Source organism: Girardinichthys multiradiatus, chromosome Y, assembly GCF_021462225.1.
Source record: "Girardinichthys multiradiatus isolate DD_20200921_A chromosome Y, DD_fGirMul_XY1, whole genome shotgun sequence".
Lineage (NCBI taxonomy): Eukaryota > Metazoa > Chordata > Actinopteri > Cyprinodontiformes > Goodeidae > Girardinichthys > Girardinichthys multiradiatus.
In genome coordinates, this window is record NC_061818.1 from 17,753,449 (window position 1) to 17,776,997 (window position 23,549).

General features: G+C 37.8%; 2 protein-coding genes across 2 annotated transcripts; one reads left to right on the plus strand and one right to left on the minus strand.

Moving 5' to 3' along the window:
- Nucleotides 1–1,231: 1,231 nt before the first annotated feature.
- On the plus strand, nt 1,232–6,630 carry LOC124864921 (Ig heavy chain Mem5-like). Its single transcript, XM_047359879.1, has 4 exons — nt 1,232–1,286; nt 4,215–4,492; nt 5,722–5,812; nt 5,916–6,630. Exons 1-4 carry the CDS (start codon nt 1,232–1,234, stop codon nt 6,260–6,262), a joined length of 771 nt encoding a protein of 256 aa, XP_047215835.1. The 3' UTR covers nt 6,263–6,630.
- Nucleotides 6,631–9,016: 2,386 nt separating this feature from the next.
- On the minus strand, nt 9,017–13,265 carry LOC124864413 (gastrula zinc finger protein XlCGF57.1-like). The gene is made up of 3 exons (XM_047359204.1): nt 12,911–13,265; nt 11,788–11,939; nt 9,017–11,704 (listed from the first exon to the last, which is right to left on the minus strand). The coding sequence occupies exons 2-3, from the start codon at nt 11,808–11,810 to the stop codon at nt 10,366–10,368; spliced, it is 1,362 nt and encodes a 453-aa protein (XP_047215160.1). The 5' UTR covers nt 11,811–11,939; nt 12,911–13,265; the 3' UTR covers nt 9,017–10,365.
- Nucleotides 13,266–23,549: the final 10,284 nt, after the last annotated feature.

The following is a 23,549-nucleotide window of genomic DNA, read 5'->3' on the forward strand; positions in this document are numbered from 1 at the left end:
GTACTGACTCACTGGATCACAGTCTGCTGGAAAAGGACGGGAATAGACAGGTAGAACATCCAGCCAAATTTGTTTTTCCTCTTCTAATACAGACATATCTTCCCACATAAAATAAATGAACATGAGGCTAAAGAGACAGCGTGTAGGTCATTATTTTCAGTCAGTCAGTCATTTTCTACCACTTATTCCATAGTGGGTCGCGGGGGAGCTGGTGCCTATCTCCAGCAGTCTATGAGCGAGAGGTCATTATTTTGTCTCTTTCATTTGTTGTATGCTTCATAGTGAAAAAAAGAACCCCAATATTTGGGGTTAACGATCAGTCAAAGGAAGGCAATATATTATATAATCTTTGCTTCTCAAAGAACAATCAACTTACTAATTGACTTATGCATCATTATGCAACTAAATAGTAAGGTTTTATAAACATTAGCTGATGCTGTGAGCTGCATAAGAAGAGAAACTTCCATCAGATCACCTTCAACACCAAACATGTTATCTGTAATGATTATGCTGCTGGCTGTTGGATCCTGTGAGTATCCCTGAGGCAGAAACATTTACAGCAAGATTACACTAAAGACCTGTTACACCACTAGAGGAGGCACTCTAAGTTAACTTAAAGAAAGTTGATAGCACCATACTGATATGCAGGGCTATGATAATAATAATATAAAAAACTAAAAGAAATAAAATTGAATTAAATGTAAAGATCCGATCTGCTGAAAATTAACAAAAACTGAGACAAAAACGTATATTTTATTTTGGATGAGTAATACAATAAGTAAACTATTTCATTAAAACTTTAAAGAGTTTATGTGAAAATATCAGTCTAAAACATCCAACCAACAAATTGATAAATTATTAAAAATCCTAAACTTTGAAACCAAAATGAGCAAAATTACTGACTTTCTACAATGTGTAATCAGCCTGTTCCAGTTATGAATGTCATTAATGGATGACAAAAAAAATATTTTCCACCATTTTTCCTCTGTAAATGTTTTAAAACAAAAAAAAGGCTGTGTAAATTAAAACATAAATACTGTAATAATTTAAAGTGATAACTAAAGTAAAATGTCCGCAAACATTAGAAGACAAGTTCTGTTTGACTTTTAAGGGGAGGAGTTTATGCAAATGAATCAATTCCATCTTTGCATGTCTTGTTGGAGAGTTTAAGACCTTTAGTAAATCAGGGACAAACACTCTGCAGACTGAACAGGCATAAATATCCTCTACAATGATCCGGCCTGAGGTGGTTGTTGCTTTTGTCATCCTGTCTGTTAACTGGACAGGTAAGAATAAATGATTGCTTTATACAGCTTCTTGAGTGATGAATGCAACATTAAATGACAATTTAACAATATATTTTGGTTACAGTGGTTAATAATGAATCTGTTGGCAGGTACTGATGGTCAAACACTGACTGAGTCTGAACCAGTGGTTAAAAGACCTGGAGAATCCCACAGACTGACCTGCACATATTCTGGGTTTAGTAGCACTCCTAGCATACACTGGATCAGACAGACAGCTGGAAAAGGACTGAAGTGGATTGCTTATATCAGCAGTGGCAGAGGCACCTACTACTCTGACTCAGTGAGAAACCGGTTCACCATCTCCAGAGACAACAGCAGAAGTCAGGTGTATCTGCAGATGAACAGACTGACAGCTAATGATTCTGCTGTTTATTATTGTGCTCGAGAGCCACAGTGACACAGAAAGTAGAAACACTGAACAAAAACTCTGCAGCGCATGAATAGTTTTAACATGAAACCACCACAGGGGGCGCACTAACACCATTTATCAGTCACAGCAAATATTTAGACAGACACGTCTCTGGGACCTGAACGGTTCCCATCGGATAAATAACATTGAGACATTTTTATACCCAAAATCTTATAGTGCCTTTATTAATATTTTCTTTTATAAAAAGGTTTTCGCCTCAGTGTTCTATTTACCAAATTAAATCAGGATTCAAGAGAATATTCATGCATCAGATGAAAGTATTCTTTTGTAGTAAGCCTTTAATATATTTCCAGGTTTTTCCTTTTTAAAAATACACAATTTTTTCTTTCAAGGCTTTTTTAAGTGTCAGAATCAATTTCAATAATTATATAATGTATGCAAGAACATAATCGTAGTACTACAAAAATGTAGTTAAGCCGACCACTCATTTAACCTTCTGTATTGTTTTTCAGAGTTTCCCTTCATGTGTGTCAAAAATTTACATAAGACCAGGACATTGATATAAAAACTCAAACTCTTATTCCTTTGTAAATTGTGAATGCACACTTATGTACCTGACTGTTGTGAAGTGCCTTGAGACAACATGTATTGAAATAATAAAACAATTGTCAGCCAGCATTAGGTCCTATAAGTTTAGATACAACTGGAATCAAGCTGACAAACCTTTTGACTTGAAATAACATCTCTGGAAATAATCTAAAATGATGATTAATATTAAATGTTTGCATAGACTTTGATCAGGTGAGTCTTGTTTCCTCTCCAGGAAGAGGAGTCAATGCAAATAATAATTACTCCACTTTCACATTTTGGTTGGTTTAAGACCTGCAGTGAATCACTGTATAAAAGAGACAAATGGCTTCTACAGTGATTAGATTTGAGGCTGTCCTTTCCTTCATTATCTTGTCAATCAACTGGAGTGTTAAACTAACCTTTAACCAATAAAATAAAATGAATTTTAACAAAAAAAGATCAGTTATTTTTTGTCAATTAAAAAGATGGAGCAACAAGTAATGTACATATAGGAAAAATCTGTATTAAACTCAAATATAGATTTTCTTAGAAACATACATTACATGGAGCACTTGGCTTCAGCTGCTATGATTCAATCAATTCAGTTTTATGTATATAGCACCAATTCACAACACATGTCGTCTCAAGGCACTTTACAAAGTCAATTTAATCGAAACATTTAAAGTCAGGTACATACATTCCACTTAATTCTAAATATCAAACAATGCAGTCAGAATCAGTTTATTATTCAAATTGGTTAAAAGTTATTCTATCTAAGGAAACCCAGCAGATTGCATCGAGTCAGTGATTTGCAGCATTCACGCCTCCTGGACGAGCATGTAGAGACAGTGGACAGCCGCTTGCATTGACTTTGCAACAATCCCTCATACATCTCTCTCCTAGACATGGCGATTGACTGAGCTTAACTATAACTAATTATATGTGCTCTTTTTCAGACTCTAACCTTGAAAACTGGCTCAGAGTTTATCTGTTCTTTCTTTCTAGATGAAACGACTAAAGGAGCTACATCTATTAACATTTACTTTTCCTTCCCATAGAAAGGACTCATGGATCAGTGCTTCTGTGTTCTTTTTGTGTCTCTGCTCTGTTCTCTAAAACCTCCAGTCGGTCGTGGCAGATGGCCGCTCACATTGAGCCTGGTTCTGCTGGAGGTTTCTTCCTGTTAAAAGGGAGTTTTTCCTCTCCACTGTCGCTACATGCATGCTCAGTATGAGGGATTGCTGCAAAGTCAATGCCAGTGACTGTCTACTGTCTCTACATGCTCATCCAGGAGGAGTGAATGCTGCAAGTTACTGACTGGATGCAATCTGCTGGGTTTCCTTAGATAGAAAAACTTTTTATCCAATTTGAATAAATAACTGAATCTGACTGCACTGTTCAATGGTTAGTATTAATTGGAATGTATGTACCTGACTTTTGTGAAGTGCCTTGAGACAACATGTGTTGTGAATTGGCGCTATATAAATAAAACTGAAATGAATTGAACCGAGCATGCATGTAGAGACAGTGGAGAGAAAAAAACTCCCTTTTAACAGGAAGAAACTTCCAGCAGAACCAAGCTCAGAGTGAGCGGCCATCTGCCATGATCGACGGGGGGTTTGGAGTGAGCACTAAGCAACAACTTACCATCTGACTTTATCATTTTAAAGCTATATTTATAATAGTTGATGTTAACAGCATAACCTGATCCTGCACTTCTGATTTGGCAGTTTATTTTTGGCCCTCCCTGTGTGTAAAGTAAACCTCTTGGCAGTCAACTACAAATCATTTATTGGCAGCAGAAGAAAAATAAGTCTCAATAGATCAGCTTCGACTCTAACATGTTTTCTGTAGATCTGTTGCTGCTGGTGGCTGCTGGATCCTGTGGGTCTAATTGAGGCAGTAAGATCCAATCTACTTAATGTTATATTTTTTCATAATTATATACAACTCTTTGTCTTCCACAGATGTAAAATGTGAAGAGTTGACCCAGCCAGCCACTGAGATTCTGCAGCCAGGTCTATATCTGACCATCAGGTGTCAAGTCTCTTATTCTCTGGGCAGCTTTACAACACACTGGTTTAGAGAGGATGCAGGGAAAGGACTGGAGTGGATCGGTGCTGCACAAAGTGGATATACCTCAGTCTACAATGATGTGCTGATAAACACGTTTAGCATTACTTTACAGGATTCCAGCAGGACCGTGATTCTATATGGACAGAATCTACAGCCTGAAGACTCTGCTGTATATTACTGTGTCAGAGAGACACAGTAATACAGTCAAGAAGAAGAGCTGTACAAAAACCCATCACAGGAAATTTACATGTACGATTTACAACTTCCAGAGGAGGCACCCTGGGACCACTTGGGATTTCAGATTAATCTTTAAAGAAAACATTTGAAACTTTTACAATCCTTGAGAGTATTTTTAAAGATTTGTGTCATGGATTTTCTGAAATCTATATTTTGTTCTAATATCAGAGTACCTGGATGCACATACTAAGAACATAGTGCTCATTTGACAACAGATTATGTCCTTTACACACTACAAATAAATGTTTTCTTATTTATTTTTATACTAAGAAAAATCTGATATTTGTCCAACATCTGTCGTTAAAAGAGCCACAAATCTCTGCCAACACTGAAAACTGAATTCTGAGTTTAGATAATGCTAACATAAACAAAAACAAGTCAGGAATTAATAGACAAAGAAACCTTTTGGACATTTTGAACACTATTTTGCTTTTCCAGTTTCTCAATATCAGCAGAAAATAGTTTACGTATGTGAGGAGAAAATATAAACTGTCTTTGGTCATTGTTATAGTATCACAACCATGCAGCCGAATATGTTGTTGTGTTTCTGTCCTGCTCAACGTTCTTATACAACCCAGATGCCTGTCGCCGTCACCTCACTGGTTCCTTTTTCTCAGTCTGTCCTACAAAGGTTCTAGGTTCTCATTTACTTCCTGTCTTATGCACAGAATCAGACAACCTGAGAGAAAATCACTAAATGGATTTGGGTTTACGTTTTGTACCAGAAATTGTTTTGCTTTCCTTTAATCCCTACGATCATTCCAACAGCTTATCAATGGCTTCAAAAAGTTAGTGGTCGAGCTTCCATGTACATTCTTCCAAATATAATTTTTTACATATGGTTAGAACTATGTATATAACTTTGAGATTAAATAAATTAGAAAGAAAGTATGCAGTAAATACTAACTTTGGTATACAAAATTCATTGAAGTCGTTTGTTGTAAGACCCTTCCACCCTGGGAAGAGAAAGTGTCAAACAGACTATTAAAAGCACAAAAGAAAATCCTGTAATTTACCTAAACTCTGTGTTATAAATGCAAGCATACTGCTCCTTCATTCTTTTTGATAGTATATGAAACAACTTAATCATGTGTTCCTGGTGGGGATGGTTTGTTATTATGCAAATCAGAAGGATTTAAAGTCTTGATCTGACGCTGTCAGCTGCAGAAGAAGAAAACCTCCTATCAGATCACCTTCCCCACCAACATGTTATCTGTAGCTCTGCTGCTGCTGCTGCTGGCTGCTGTATCCTGTGAGTCTCATTGAGGCAGAAACATTTACAGCATGATCACACTAGACTGAATATTAACTGTTAACAATTATTTACAATTCAGTTTTAATGTGTTTCTCCACAGGTGTGAAAAGTGAACAGCTGACACAGCCAGCCTATCTGCCTGTGCAGCCAGGTCAACGTCTGACTATCGGCTGTCAGGTCTCTTATTCTATGAGCACCTTTGCAACAGTTTGGATCAGAGCGTCAGAAGGGAAAGGACTGGAGTGGATTGGTGCTGGACAAAGTGGACGTGCCTCAAGCTACAATGAAATATTAAAAAACAAGTTTAGCATTACTGTGCAAGATTCCAGTAAAACAGTGACTCTGAATGGACAGAATCTGCAGCCTGGAGACTCTGCTGTGTATTACTGTGCTAGATGGGGCTACACTGTGACACAAACAAGCAGCAGAGCTGTACAAAAACCCTGAACAGGTTATATCAAACCGCTAGAGGAGCCCACGACAGTTTTTAATTACATGCATTGGGAAAAATATTCTTACTTTTATGTGTACCACCCAGATGAATATCACCCGTACCTTTCTGATGCCTTTCTCTCAGTCTGTCCTACAGAAGTTCTGGTTTCCCATTTACCTCCTTTGTTATGCATGGGATCAGACAACCTGAGGGAACGGCACATAAATGACTCGTCTTTCTTGTACCTAAAAACAGTTTTGCATATCCATTAATTTCTAGAATTAAGCCAACACCTTGTGTGGTCAATCTGTAACTTGCCATGAGACATTTATCTAAATAATAGTGGAGTTTTTGTTTCGACTGTCTCTTGATGCATGCTTGGTATGAGAGATTGCTGCAAAGCCAATGACACAACACTATATAAATAAACTGAATTGAATTAAGTTGAATCTGTGACGGTCTGGGTAGATGTTTGTGCTTGCACATATAAATTAGAAAAAAATGCACAACGAATTCCAGTTGTGGTTTATAAAATGTATCATACAGGTCCTTCTCAAAAAATTTGCATATTGTGATAAAGTTCATTATTTTCCATAATGTAATGATGAAAATTTAACATTCATATATTTTAGATTCATTGCACACTAACTGAAATATTTCAGGTCTTTTATTGTCTTAATACGAATGATTTTGGCATACAGCTCATGAAAACCCAAAATTCCTATCTCACAAAATTAGCATATCATTTAAAGTGTCTCTAAACGAGCTATGAACCTAATCATCTGAATCAACGAGTTAACTCTAAACACCTGCAAAAGATTCCTGAGGCCTTTAAAACTCCCAGCCTGGTTCATCACTCAAAACCCCAATCATGGGTAAGACTGCCGACCTGACTGCTGTCCAGAAGGCCACTATTGACACCCTCAAGCAAGAGGGTAAGACACAGAAAGACATTTCTGAACGAATAGGCTGTTCCCAGAGTGCTGTATCAAGGCACCTCAGTGGGAAGTCTGTGGGAAGGAAAAAGTGTGGCAGAAAACGCTGCACAATGAGAAGAGGTGACCGGACCCTGAGGAAGATTGTGGAGAAGGGCCGATTCCAGACCTTGGGGGACCTGCGGAAGCAGTGAACTGAGTCTGGAGTAGAAACATCCAGAGCCACCGTGCACAGGCGTGTGCAGGAAATGGGCTACAGGTGCTGCATTCCCCAGGTCAAGCTACTTTTGAACCAGAAACAGCGGCAGAAGCGCCTGACCTGGGCTACAGAGAAGCAGCACTGGACTGTTGCTCAGTGGTCCAAAGTACTTTTTTCGGATGAAAGCAAATTCTGCATGTCATTCAGAAATCAAGGTGCCAGAGTCTGGAGGAAGACTGGGGAGAAGGAAATGCCAAAATGCCAGAAGTCCAGTGTCAAGTACCCACAGTCAGTGATGGTCTGGGGTGCCGTGTCAGCTGCTGGTGTTGGTCCACTGTGTTTTATCAAGGGCAGGGTCAATGCAGCTAGCTATCAGGAGATTTTGGAGCACTTCATGCTTCCATCTGCTGAAAAGCTTTATGGAGATGAAGATTTCATTTTTCAGCACGACCTGGCACCTGCTCACAGTGCCAAAACCACTGGTAAATGGTTTACTGACCATGGTATCACTGTGCTCAATTGGCCTGCCAACTCTCCTGACCTGAACCCCATAGAGAATCTGTGGGATATTGTGAAGAGAACGTTGAGAGACTCAAGACCCAACACTCTGGATGAGCTAAAGGCCGCTATCGAAGCATCCTGGGCCTCCATAAGACCTCAGCAGTGCCACAGGCTGATTGCCTCCATGCCACGCCGCATTGAAGCAGTCATTTCTGCCGAAGGATTCCCGACCAAGTATTGAGTGCATAACTGTACATGATTATTTGAAGGTTGACGTTTTTTGTATTAAAAACACTTTTCTTTTATTGGTCGGATGAAATATGCTAATTTTGTGAGATAGGAATTTTGGGTTTTCATGAGCTGTATGCCAAAATCATCCGTATTAAGACAATAAAAGACCTGAAATATTTCAGTTAGTGTGCAATGAATCTAAAATATATGAATGTTAAATTTTCATCATGACATTATGGAAAATAATGAACTTTATCACAATATGCTAATATTTTGAGAAGGACCTGTATCTGCAGATGAACAGTCTGACAGCTGAGGATTCTGCTGTTTATTATTGTGTTCGACACTCACTGTGACATAAAAAGCAGAAACACTGTACAAAAACTCCTCAGTGCATGAAGAGTTTTAACATGAAACCACCACAGGAGGAGCCATCAGGGCACAAAATAACTTGGATAAGTCTTCCCCGTGTCCTGAGGTAACGATCTTGTTCAGTAAGGTTTTCACTTAGATTTACCATTAACTGACCTATCCACATCTGACTTACTTAAATGGTATGTACACTTCTTTCCCCATTTTGAAGAACGGCTAAAAGAAATAGGACTCAGCTAGTTTTATTTGTTAGGATTTCTTCCCTACTAAGAAACTATGTACTCAGTTTTTTTTTTTTTTAAATGATTCCATGTGAAATTATGCTACTATAATTAAAGATTGATTTATTTGAAGGCTTTTTATATATCTAAACTTTTAGGGTTATTGAATGTGCATAACAATGATTTATATGTAGACTGCAGCAATACAAACGACTGAAGCCGTCAACATTTGTGTTTTGGTGCCTGATTATTTAAGTAAAGACTTTAGTTTACATGTATGATAACATAATGAACACATCACACAATAACCATTGTAGAGATCCTCTTTTTTAATTTGCATGTTGAAATATTCCAAAGATGTAAATTTTAACACAATCCGAGGATAATCCAGTATTAAATGGACTTTAAGGAAAAAGCACAGTAACGTTTTCCATCTGTTCTCATCATTCAAAATACTTGCACATTATACAACACTTCTATTTAAAGGTTAAAAAAATACATTGCAAGAGCATGTAGAGAACACCTCATAAAATACATTGATACAGGAGCATCTACAAACATTTGAACATTATCAAAAACGTTATTTCAGTTATATAATTCAAAAAATGAAACTCATTGACACTCAAATTTAAGTATTTCAAGCATTCATTTCTGTTAATTTTGATATTCCTAGGGTTTAAATTAATATATTACATAAACCTAATAACATTTTTTTTAATCCAGAAATGTTATTTTTATGACCTAGCCAATCATGGGAAAGAGTGTTTACTTTGCAGGTCTCTGGCTGACACCATCAACCTCCACATGGAGGATAAGCCACTAAAGGTCATTGCTAAAGAACCAGGCTATTCACAGACTGCTGTATCCTGGAATATTAATAGAAAGTTAATTGGAAGAAAAAAATATGGTAGACAAAGAAGCACAGGCAGCAGGAATAACAGCCATCTTGAGAAGACTGTGAAGCAAATCCCGTTTAAGGGCTTGGGGGAGATTCACTACGCATCGATTGTGGCCCGAGTCAGTGCTTGAAGCGACATCAACCTCGTGGAGTTTAATCAAGAGGAAGATGAGACATCAACCCAACAAAGCAGAGGAGCTTAAAGCCGCTATTAAAGCAACCTGGGCATCTTTCACACCTCAGCAGAGCCACAGGATCATCGCCTCCATGCCACGCTGCATTGATACAGTAATCTATGCAAAACGAGACCTGACCAAAGACTTATACTGCACGGACCAGTATGCTGTTCAGTACATGGATGTACCTCAGTAAACCAACATTTCTGTATTAAAAAGGATTTTTTAATTGATCTTATGCAATATGGAAATTATGAGAGAAGTTGAAGTTGGGATTTTTATAAGCTGCAAGTCATGATCATCAAAAACAACAGAAATAAACTCTTGAAATATATCAATCTGCATGTTGTTAGTCTATATAAATACATTTCCCTTTTTTAATTAAATTACTGAAATAAATTACATCCTTGTTGCTCTTCTGATTTACTGAGATGAAGCTGTATTATGTGTCAATCATATGTGAGGAAGCACTGGTTTTAATCTGAATTTGTTGTCCAGGAAAAAGTTTTAAATTTTTCTCTCAGGATTGCAGTTTATTAACGTCAAGCTGGACTCAGAGACATGGAAGTCAAACTACTTCCATCTCAGGGGTGTTGAGTTTCCATGTGTCTGTTCAAAGATGTTCTTTCTCTGAAACTTTTTCCACATGCCAGACATGAGAAGGGCCTCTCACCTGTGTGAGTTCTCATGTGGATATTTAGATTACTTTTTTTGCCAAAACTTTTTCCACACGTCAGACACGGAAAAGGCTTCTCCCCTGTGTGAGTTCTCATGTGAGAGGTCAAATCACAACTCTGGCAAAAGCCTTTACCGCATACGTCACAGGTGTATGGCTTGTCGTCTGTGTGACCCCTTTTGTGTTTGGTCAAATACCTTCTTTGACTGAAGCTTTTTCCGCATACGGAACAGAAGAAAGGCTTCTCCTCTGTGTGTGTTTTCATGTGGACGGTCATAAAGGTTTTTTCTCGGAAACTCTTTCCACAGGTAGGACATGAAAAAGGCTTCTCACCCGAGTGAGTGCTCATGTGACTATTCAACGCAGACTTTGTAATGAAACTTCTCTTGCAGGTCAGACACGTAAAAGGCCTGTCGCCCGTGTGCGTCTTCATGTGAGCCGTCAAATTAGCGCGAACGCCATAAGACTTGCCACACAGCTCACAAGTATGGGGCTTCTCACCAGTGTGAGTTACCATGTGACATTTCAGGCAGTTTTTCCTCATGAAGGTTTTCCCACAGAGTCTGCATTGGAAAGGCTTCATACCCATGTGAATTCTCATGTGATCCCTCAAATGACCATTCTGACTGAAACTTTTCCCGCAGAATTCACACGAATACGGCCTCTCACCTGTGTGAGTTCTCACGTGAGTGTTCAGCTGACCGCTGTCACTAAAGGCTTTACCGCATGCTTCGCAGGAGTACAATTTCTCCCCTGTGTGAGTTCTCATGTGGCTGTTCAATCCATATTTTCGGCTAAAGCTTTTGCCACAGACCCCACACAGGAAAGGCTTCTCACCTGTGTGAGTTCTCTTGTGATCAGTCAAATGATTTTTTTTCCTGAACACTTTCCCGCAGACGTCACAGCGGTGTAACAAAGTTTTACCACACATTTCTTGATCTTGGTTCTCAGCATGACTCTGAGAGAGGAGATCATTCCCACTTTGGTCTGAATCGCTGTGGTCCGTTTCCTCTTCAGAAGATGTTTCCACAGAGGTTTCTGTTTCTTGCTTCAGTTCATGCTGCTGGTCATCCTGATAGACTAACTGTTCAAACTCTTCCTCTTTAATCTGCAAAGGCTTTGATTCTTCTTGTTTCTTTTTGAGCCGTAGTTCTTCTGATTCTTCATAACTGGAGTGTGCCTCTTGGTTAGAGACCAACTGGTCTTGAGAATCAGCAGACATTGATGGATGTAATCCTACATGAGATCTGAGAGAAATGCCAGATAACATGTAATTGAGTTTTCAGACAAAGCACACGCTCATTCTTTATCTAACTATACAGATGTGTACCTCGTGCTCCTGAAAGCAGACATAAAGCCCAGTCAGAGCTTTATTAAGGGCTTGCAGTTTTATCATCGATTTCTGATAAAATACGGGCAGCTTGGTGTTCATGTGCTGCAGGATCCGGGGAATCGTGTAGCCATGTGGTGAAGCATGTGATTCTGTAAAGGAAAATGTCAGTTATGGTAATATATTAATTTTCACACTTCTTAAAACATCAGTTTTGTATACACTACATATTTTGACAATTATTGATAATAAAGTCAAAGTATGACAGACAGCAACATCATGTAATGATAAGCAGACTTGGTCTGCAAGTTACTCTAATGGGCCATTTTTCCTACAAAAAAAATTAGAATAAATATCAGGATTTATAAATATCTACTATATAAAGTTTGTTTTAAGGGAAATTAAAGAACGATACCTCTAATTTTTGATTTTAGAATAAAGAAAGATGAATAAGTAAGAATAAATACATTCAAATACAGTTTTCAGCCTAGTGAATAAGCAGTCTGAAAATAGACTGTAAAGAAATTAATTTCTTCTACTATTAAAGTCATTATATTTGGAATTTTTGTGAAAATATGTTTATTTTATTTGTGAAAACATAACTTATGTATTCATTTTATATTTAAAAATACTGCACAGGTCTAAGAGAAAATTGGGAAGGCCTAAAGAGCTTCAGACCTCCACTGTTTAACCTGGCTGTTCAAGAACAAAAAAAATTAATTAAAGTATTCAAAGTATATCCAGGTGTGTAAAGTATTTTTACAATAGTGCACCATGAAGGATTGGGTGCACATTTGTATAATTGTTGCACTATTTAAATGCATCCTCGCACCCGTTTGCTATTTGCTAGACTCCTGTTTTGAAAACTTGAATTACCTTCAGTATGAGTGCCATGATTAAAACAACAGCCAACTCTTTCAGATACAATCTTTCATGGGTTGGTATTAAGTGTTCAAGTAGTGGAGGTCATGGGAAATGTAGTTATTAAACACATTAAAGTTATAAGGTTCCCACTTCAAAACAACCCAATTATTCATTTTAAGGCCTGTAGTCTAATGTTAATTACATGCAGTTGTTGCTAATGCTAACGATTGATTAGTGTTTGTTGGAGATCCTCTCTTACTGTTTAGATTTGAAGCTTGCAGGAAAAAGCTGGTGACACACCAGCATCTGATAAATGTCCAGGCTGCTGTGGGAAGTTTTTTCGGTGGTTTTCTGAAGGAACATGCAGGTCAGATTTCACTCCAGAGTTAGCATCTTGTCATTCATCTCCTACTAGCTTGTTTTCCTCGTGAAACAGAAAGGAACTGGTTCCTGCTGACAAGCTGGATCAATCATCAAAAGCTAGAAAACACTTTAAGAACATATATATTTCTCTTTATGAAAAGCAGAAGTGCAGCAGACATATTTACACACAATCTACGAGGGAAAAAGCCTAGCTAGATTCGTGTTTGTGTGGAGGTGGAGTTGTGGCTACGTTTAAAGGAAATCCGGTCCACCAAACGTCCGACTTTCAAAATAAAAGCTGCTTTACCCAACATTAAGGCTGCCAATCCTAAAATAACCTTATGCAGTAAGGTTATTGAAGACTTACCGTTTTCTAGAATTCGCATTAAAAATTGTATAGTTTAATGACATATGTTTAATTGTTGTGTAATGTTTAATAAAAAAATATCCTTATGATGTTCTCCGTTCATAAATCATTTGCATAACATGATCTAAGAGGCATTTAAAGTGCTACATTTCAGAATATTGAGAACATGTAAATGTTTTATGACAATAAATGATATATAGATCAGATATATATATATATATATATAAATATATATATATATATATATATATATATATAAAATCACCAGCCACTTTATTAGGTACACCTTGCTAGTACCGGGTTGGACCCCCTTTTGCCTTCAGAGCTGCCTTAATCCTTTGTGGCATAGATTCAACAAGGTACTGGAAACATTCGTCAGAGAGTTTGGTCCATATTGACATGATAGCATCACACAGATGCTGCAGATTTGTCAGCTGCATCCATGATGAGAATCTCCCGTTCCACCACATCCCAAAGGTGCTCTATTGGATTGAGATCTGGTGACTGTGGAGGCCTTTTGAGTCCAGTGAACTCATTGTCATGTTCAAGAAACCAGTCTGAGATGATTCGTGCTTTAGGACATGGCGCATTATCCTGCTGGGAGTAACCATCAAAAGATGGGTACACTGTGGTCATAAAGGGATGAACATGGTCAGCAACAATACTCAGGTAGGCTGTGGCGTTGACACGATGCTCAATTGGTACTAAGGGGCCCAAAGTGTGCCAAGAAAATATCCACCACACCATTACACCACCACCAGCCTGAACCATTGATACAAGGCAGGATGGATCCATGCTTTCATGTTGCAGACGACAAATTCTGACCCTACCATCCGAATGTCGCAGGAGAAATCGAGACTCATCAGAGTTACTGATGCCTTTCTATCAGCTCGAACCAGTCTGGCCATTCTCCTCTGACCTCTGGCATCAACAAGGCATTTGCGCCCACAGAACTGCTGCTCACTGGATATTTTCTCTTTTTCGGACATCTGTCTGTTAACCCTAGAGATGGTAGTGCATGAAAATCCCAGTAGATCTGCAGTTTCGGAAATACTCAGACCAGCCCACAGAAATCCCAGACTGCGCTATGACCATCACCAGTAACACCAGTAGCACAAAAAAATACAAAGTTGTGATTTGTGAGTACATTGTGCAAACCAACTGGCATCTCAAGGGTTGAAAAGTTTAAAAGGAATGGATATTTAATAATAACAAAAAGAAGGGATATTAATTACAAACTTTATGCTGTAAAAATTCCCAAAGTATAAACAATCTAAGTTCTATATGTTAAACAGAACACGGTGCACCATTGTGTTTGATCTAGTGCAGTGATCTACTGAATATGTTTGTGTGTGTGTGAGGTGTGTAGGTTAATGTTCACAATTTATTATACATTATGATGTGAGAAAGCAATATCCGGTAGTTTATCATATTCATACAAAAACACACAACTAGACAAGATAGTTGGAAAAAAAATCTACAATTCTAATATTAATGCATGAAACCACATTGTATCAGAACATTTAAAAGGCTAATGATTCATCTCATTAATCTCTTAAGTTGTTCAAGTTAAAGTGTTGACTCCACTCTTTACAGTGCAGTAGTTGAAACATCAGCAGAAATGTCCTGAAGGACAGCTGGTTTCATATTTCGCTGATGAACTGGGTCAAAACCCACAAAAAAATTGATGTCAGTGTAAAAACGGCATGACGATGTATTAAAATCTCAGGTGAATATAGCATTGTAGTACTGTGCACAAATTAATGCTAAAACAGAGATTGTATAAAACCTTACTACAGCCATAACCTGAATGGCAGCAAGAGCTAGGAAGAAGAATAAAACAGACACTCAATATTCAGTCAAACATGGCAGCAACAGGTTTGTTTGTGAATTCCTGTTTCTCTGAGTTTCTATCAGCAAATGCTTTAGGTGTAAGGGTTAAGGTTCATAACATGAATTTGTGGTCACAGAAACTGCTGGAAAAGGATTGCAGTGAGTTGCTTTTATCAGCTGTCATCATTACAGCATATGATGCTCCTGGCCTGTGAAAGATCACTTTACCATCTATAGAGACAGCAGTGGAGAGAGCGTTGAAAAATCTAAAAACTTAACTGACATCATAAAAATGTCTCTACTGGATTCTCTGAATGAGAAACTGATCATTAAAACATCTGATGTTAGTGTTGACGCATATGTGTGCGTTTGAACGAGATGTTTTCCTATGCAAAGTGAACTTCCTGGCAGTTTCCTATAAAGACATGTTAGGCTACCATTTGCATCAGATGAAGAGAAGCATCAGATCACCTTCAGCACCAACATGTTCTCTGAAGCTCTGCTGCTGCTGCTGGCTGCTGGATTCTGTGAGTCTTACTGTCTCAAAAACTGTTAACAAACTACCCAGTATTCATTAATTTTTCCTCCTCCACAGGTGTTAAGTGTGAACAGCTGACACAGCCAGCCTCTGTGACTGTGCAGCCAGGTCAGACTCTGCCCATCCGCTGTCAGGTCTCTTATGAGCTGAGCTACTGGACACACTGGATCAGACAGGCTACTGGGAAAGAACTTGAATGGATTGGTAGAAAAGATAAGTGGAACTCGAACTACAAAGATTCACTGCAGAACAAGTTCAGTATCAGCTTAGAAACGTCTAGCAACACAGTGACTCTGCATGGAAACAATATGCAGCCTGAAGACTCTGCAGTGTACTATTGTGCAAGACAGCCCACAGTAACACAAGCAAGCAGCAGAGCTGTACAAAAATCCCCCAGACTGCAAAACATGCAATATAAAACCAACCACACGGGAAGCTCTAAGATACATTTTGTGTTGATTTTTTTTTTCCATTTTAAAATGAAAGAGAATTCTGTCTAATCTGTATAATACTGGTATGGAAATACAATTAGAAATACAAAGACAGAAATCATTGAATGAAGTTTCTTTTAGAATTGGCTCCATTGTGATAGAAAACCTCAGCCTACTCATTTAAAAAGATTGAAGTGCAAGCAGTGTGAAGTTTGATTTCATTTGGTGAAAGGCAGATAATATAATAATATAAAGTAGGAAAACACACAGAAAAGGAATGAATTAAGTTGGACAAAATGCAGTCTCAATAAAAAAAACAAAAAACGTTTTACAAAGATGTCATATCTCAAAATTGTATGCCTGAATTAAAAAAAAAATATATATATCTAATGTGAAGAAAATGTCATGGTCAAATTAAAGTAAAAATATTTTAACTTATTTGTCTCTTGGAAATGTCTTAAAATTAATGTGGCTTCATGGTTCTCTTATACAATTTTTGCAACATGTTTATCTTTAATATTCAATTTCTTGAAATTAAGGAGTAGTTTTAAACTTTCATGTTTACGTACACAGCACCTTGCCCCTTTAATGAAAACACAAAATAAAAAAAAAGACTTTTTGCAGAGAATGTTATATTTTTAAACAATGAAAATCTGCAAACAGCTAGTTGAAATGCTTTATTTTCAATTTGTTGACTTGCATCAATGCATGATTTTACTTTTATTTTAAGAAATTGTATATTTTAAAATCCTACCGAACTTTATTAACCAACTATATATAAAGTAAACATAACAAAGGACTTTTTATGAAAGTAACCTGTTTTTTTTTTCAGAGAAAATTGTTGACGAGAGGATTGATCATATCCTTAACATGTAATCTGAAGATGATCACAAAAATTTTTATTTTCTCCCAATTATCAACAGTCCTTGCTTGTATGTGTGCTCTATGAAAAAAAAAAAATAAATGTGCAAAACATTATTTCATATCTAGGAAGTTCCTAATTTTAACAGCCTCTCAGTGTAAGTAAATAAGTAAGTAATGTTTATTTAAACATAGTATCATAACAAGTATAATGAACACAATAACATTAATGACATAATTGCATAATTAACAAAATAGTTTTCAACTGGTTTTTAAAAACTCCCACAGAGTCTGCAGAGTGAAGTTGCCAGGTCAAACTGTTCCACAGTTTAGGAGCCACAGACTGAAAGGCCTGGCCCCCCTTAGTTTTTAGCCTTGTAAAAGGAGCAGAAACTCCTTGTACAAAGGCTCTGGGCTTGGAATTGAAGTCTACGAGCAGCAGAGTGTTTGGTTAAAACTTGGCACAAATAATTGGAAGCCTGGTCATTTAGAGCCCTGAATGGAGGAGCCCTCCCTTTGCAAAATAACTGGAGTGAAGGATGGAGATTGTCTTGCAGGGCCTCCTGTGTAATATTAGACACCCTCTACATGACACCCTGCCTGCTCAGAGGATTAGCCACAGCAACAGGCTCCTCTCCCTTTGTGCGGAACGGAGCGCTTTAAGATATCTTTGGTTCCTTCTGCTATAAGACTGTATAACAGTCAGTCTGAACATGTGCATCTTCTACAGTACTATCTCTAATAACGTTTTTAATTTGTGCTTTTTATGTATGAATAAATGTAAAGAAACTCCTGCTCCTTAGTAACTGAAAACTTTATTATTACTAACCCACCAGAGGAGGGGCTCTTTTACCACTAATGATATTGACTAACAGAGTCTATTATTTCTTACATAGAGATTGTGTGTGTGTGTTTTGTTTTTATTTTTTTGTTTTTCTTAAGAAAAGCATTTTGGATTTCCTGGATTTGAAAATATGTTACATAAATAAACCTCATCAACTGATTGAGGGACTGAATGATTTATCTGAAGAATAATTCAGATAGTATATGTAGTAGACCTATTTGCAGAAAGAAAATGACATACAGCCAACCTCCTTCTGTCTGGCTGTGTTCTTTATCAGTGGATAGAACTTCACTCCCAGCATCAGTTTCAAGGTAATGCTCAAACTGTCTGTCCTGCTGATAGTGAGCTGTCTGCCATGTAAGCTGAATCAACTTGATATCAGAAAACCATTTTTTATTGAATTTTAATTGATCTCCTGTTTTTGCCAATTTCTTTTCAGGTTCTAACAGCCAGACTCTGGAGTCCATTCCTTCCACTTCAATGATGAAAAAGCCCCATGAAATCCTCAATCTATCCTGCAAAGGATCTGAATTTGATTTCAGTTAGTATGGAAGGGACTGGATCAAACAATCAGCAGGGAAACCATTAGAATGGATGGGTGTTATTTGGTATGACACCAGTAAAAAGATTTATGCCAAAAGTGTTGATGACATCATAGAAAACACTAGAGATAACAGCAACAGCATGGTGTATCTAAAACTGTTAAATCTGAACAAGAGGATTCTGCTGTGTATTACTGAGCCATGAGTTACATATAGTGGTTAAGGTGAACACAGGCTGTACAAAAACTTCACATACAGACACAGAAAAAAGAAACACTGAGCTCACCTGCTATGACTTATGATTTCCTATTGACAGAAAGTATTTTTGTTGCGCATCTTCTACAAAAACGCTTAGTATGATAGGCCTAAAATATTCTTCATTTCATTTTCATTAAATGTTATGCTTACAACACATGCAGAAAAACACATTTCATGAAATAGTCAATCCTCAAATTCAAAAATAATAAAAGACAAAATCTTCAACTTTCCTTGTATTGACCTTAAGTTTATGCTATGAGGTCACAAGCCTACCTAAAGTAATTTAATATTGCAAGTACACAGAGGGGGCTCGAGTTTATCTCCAGCAGTCATTGGGCGAGAGGCAGGGTACACCCTGGACAGGTAATTAGTCTATCACCGGTCAGGATAGAGACACACAGGAAAAAACAACCATCCACGCACATACACACTCATACCCGGAGAGTGTGCACGGGGAAAACATTAAAACTCTGTGCAAAAAGACCCCAGGCCAGGATTCAGGCCTAGGACCTTATTGCTGCAAGGCAACAGTCCAACCAACCCCACCACCATGAAGCCATAATTACCATCATTATTATTATCATATCTGGCTGTTTTCTAAAATGTGAGATTTCCCTTCACCTTAAAAGCCAGGACATTTCCTTAGTAGGAAAAGACACTTTTATAATGATGAAACTGATCAAATTACTAGTATTAGTATTTTAGAGAAATGAAAAACAAAAATCTATATAGAAAGAAAACTGTCAAAGTGTGTGAAATAAATTGTTTATTTCACAAATCTGAGCTTGAATTCCCCCCTCCCTGGCAGGAGGAGTCAATGCAAAGCTTAACAATTCCCAGCTCTATTTGTGTGACTGTGTCAAGACTGTCAGAGAACCAGAACCAGGCTGAAACATGATGAACTACAGGTCTGGAGTGCTGCTTTTTATCATCTGCTTCACAGGTGAGAAATTGTTGACAAAACTTTAATCTGCATTTGTGAAACTGTGTTCTAACAAGAACTATATATTTTGACTCTGTCGCTTCACAGGTGTTTATTGTCAGACTCTGACACAATCCGAATCAGCGGTTAAAAGACCTGGAGAGTCCCACAAACTGACCTGTACAGCTACTGGATTCTCATTCGACAGCTACTGGATGGCCTGGATCAGACAGGCTCCTGGGAAAGGGCTGGAGTGGATTGCTTATATCAGTAGCAGTGGGGGTACCACATACTACTCCCCGTAAGTCCAAGGCAGGTTTACCATCTCCAGAGACAACGGCAGAGAGCAGCTGTATCTGCAGATGAACAGTCTGAAAACAGAAGATTCTGCTGTTTATTATTGTGCTCGAGATGCACAGTGACTGAAGTTGTTGCAGCAGCTGCACAAAAACTTCAAGCAGCTTCAGAATTAACTGGTGGATATTTTGTTTCTCTGCAAGATGTGGATATAAAACTAGCAGTAAGGCAGTTGCAGAAACACTGATACTGAGATGGAAGAATAAGAGAGGAATAATCCAAAACAGTAAAATTTTCCTTTTCTATTACAGTCCCATCATCAGGAATATTACATCTAATGTCAAGAAACATGATTCTGTGTATCTGCAAAGTGTATCAGGGGAAAAAACCCCTATGGTTTTCCATTTGAATTGCTTTGTACAAATAGGTTGGGCCCTGCTAAATGTCCTATTTAAAACTCACCAGGCAATACTGCCAGTAAAACCTCTGGTTAATGATTTTAAAGTTGTATTTGGATCACAAAGTGTTTTAGTATCAGAATTTTATTTCTATGATCTTGAAATATCTATTAAGTTCTTTGTGAACTATTCACCAAATTTTTTAAATAAACCTTTTGTAAAATGATGAAAGTAACACGCGTAAGATAAGGTTCTCATTCCCATAAGTGGTTTGTGTAACCAAACTTAAAATAGTTCATACATTGCTAACACAAACATTTTCACTTTTTAATTGTGTTTAAGATCCTTACATGTTTATTGCAAAATATTTGTAATATATTTGAGAATAGCTTCAGTACAAAACAATAATAATACTGCTTGTACCCTCAACATGAATCTGAATTGAACCAACCTTGATCCCCAGCTTTAGCTTTATTTTATTACATTTAAATTGTATTAGTAAATAGTGTTGTGATTTAATTAGTTTCAGCATTTATTCTGACTCTATTTGTAATTACTAAGGGAATAAATTTCCAAAATTTTTAAATAATCCCCATTAACACCATTATATAAAAATCGGTGTCAAAGTCAATTTTATGTGTAATCTGCTGATGCACAGAAACAAATTAATAAGTGTCACACTTTATTTGCTTAAGCATCTTTCTTTAAAAATGTTGACACCATTCTGTCATTGTTTTAACGGCCGACTTGACCCACATGCTGAAGAACATTCAGAACAGTGGAAAGGGTTGGAAGTTTATTGCCAATAATCAGGAACAATAATAAACAGGGGGAGCCTTCAGACGGGAACTGGAGGACTGCGGAGGGAAGAAAACAGGTCAGGTAAGAACCAGGCGAATGACAGCTAATAGTCTCTGTTTCTGAAGGCTTACGGTGTGCAGGGAGGGCTAGATCCGCCAGGGAGATGGCAGATGAGTCTGGAGATCCAGGGAGGCTTCTTCTGAGAATCCACCAGGAGCTTCCGGTGGACTATCCGAAGCGGGTAGTTGGAGGGTGGACAGGGTGCGTGCATGCGAGGGAGGAGTACCAGAGAAACAGACTGCCAGCTGGAGCTTGATCCTTGTTCTTCTGAAGCAGGGAGCGATCTATCACCAGACTGAGACGTTGACTGAACTTGGAGCCTAGAAGGAGCGAGACAAACGGTAAGTTAGACTTTCTTCTGTCAAAGAGTACGAGATTCAAAAACACAAGATTTGGCAAGGTAGTTGTACCGCTGTGGGCAAAACACTCAGGCAAAGAAGTGCTGGCGATCCGTCACCTTATACTTCTCCTGACCATCAGGATGAGGAACACCTGTCACACCCTGGAAACACAGACCTCAGCAGCACCTGGTGGTGGAAGAAGGTTAGCAGGAGAAGCAGAACTGCAGACACAATCTATATGTAATGATAAAATGATTAAAGTGGTGAGGTTTTCACAACAGAGCAGAGCTAATGAATAATTATTACTGACAAAATACAGCTTCTTTTCACTGTGTTTGAGGCAAATTATAATAATCAACATGCGTGACTGCATTTTCCCTACATAGTAATAAACAGAACTTGTTTTTGCATTTTGAAACTGTGACTGATAGGAGCCACTCCCTCATGAATTATATCCTGATGCAAATCTGTGGTCTGTACATGGTATACATATATTCACGACTGGTTAAGTTTTAGAGAATCAGAGATTTGGATTTCTAGACATGATGAATATATTCATTCTTCTTCTGCTTGCTCTCTCTTTGCCTTGTGAGTTATTCCACTTCCTTACCTATTTTTTATCAAACAACATTTTCCTATTCCGTACACCAAAAAATAATTTGCTCTCCTGCTTTTTGTAATCTGATCAGGTTGTGCAGGCCAGAGTATGGAGTCTATTCCTTCCAGTCCAGTGGTGAAAAAGCCTGGAGAGACTCTAAATCTCTCCTGCAGAGGATCTGGGTTCACATTCGGGTCTTTTAACATGCACTGGATCAGACAACCTGTGGGAAAGTCACTGGAATGGATGGGACGTATTTATAGCGATGCAAGTGGAACCAGCTATTTGGGCACTTTACAAAGTCGAATAGAAATCACCAGAGATAACAGCAAAAGCATGGTGTATCTGAGTCTGTCTGGCTTAAAGCCAGAGGACTCTGCTGTGTATTACTGTGCCAGACAAGCACAGTGTTCAAAGTGGGTGGAGAGGCTGAACAAAAACCCCTTAGACTGCAAACATGCAATCAAAAAGCAACTAGAGAGATTGCTCTGTATAACACTGGTACACACACACACACACACACACACACACACACACACACACACACATATATATATATATATATATATATATATATAAAATATATAATCACCGGCCACTTTATTAGGTACACCTTGCTTGTACCGGGTTGGACCCCCTTTTGCCTTCAGAACTGCCTTAATCCTTCGTGGCATAGATTCAACAAGGTAGCGGAAACATTCCTCAGTGCTAATAATGTTGGGACGTTGTTGTTCAACCTATATGCAAATGAACATACCATAAAGACAAGATATCCATGTCCATATTGACATGATAGCATCACACAGATGCTGCAGATTTGTCGGCATTGGATAAAGAGCAGAGTCTCAGAAAAAAAAAAAAAGATAAAGTCTCAAAAGTTTATGTCTGATCTAAGGGGAAATGAATAACATGAAGAAAATGTCATGGTTGAATTAAAGTCACATTTTTTTCTATTGTTTGTCTCACAAAGAAGCCTTAAAATGAATATGTCTTCACATTGCTCTTGGAGTAGATTTAAACTTTCACTTTTAATGTTTGTACACACTAAGTTCCCTTGTTCTTTTAAAGAAAACCCAAAATAAAATAAAAAATGAAAAAAGACTTTTTGCAGAGAGTTGTATTTTTTACAATTCAAATCTGCAAGTGCTAATTTGGTATGCCTTATTTTCAAGCTGTTGACTTACATGAATGCAAGAAACACAATATATTAAAATCCTGATTAAGGTCATTCACCTTCTAAATAGAAAATAATCATAAAAATAACTTTATGAGAGCAAGCTGTGTTTATTTCAGATAAATTGTTAATGAGAGGTTTGATCTTGTTTTACTTCTTAAAGAAGGAAGAGAACCAATTAACATAAAAGCAAAACAATTTTCAACTGATTTCTAAAAACTCCCACAGAGTCTGCAGAGTGCAGTAGCAGGGTAAAACTGCTCCACAGTT

Coding starts and splice junctions, on each gene's coding strand:
- LOC124864921 (XM_047359879.1), top strand. CDS start 1,232: ATGATCCGGCCTGAGGTGGTTGTTGCTTTTGTCATCCTGTCTGTTAAC. Junction 1,287..4,214: donor CCTGTCTGTTAACTGGACAG/GTAAGAATAAAT, acceptor TGTCTTCCACAG/ATGTAAAATGTGAAGAGTTG. Junction 4,493..5,721: donor TACAGCCTGAAGACTCTGCT/GTATATTACTGT, acceptor TGACGCTGTCAG/CTGCAGAAGAAGAAAACCTC.
- LOC124864413 (XM_047359204.1), bottom strand. CDS start 11,810: ATGTCTGCTTTCAGGAGCACGAG. Junction 11,705..11,787: donor TCTGCTTTCAGGAGCACGAG/GTACACATCTGT, acceptor CATTTCTCTCAG/ATCTCATGTAGGATTACATC.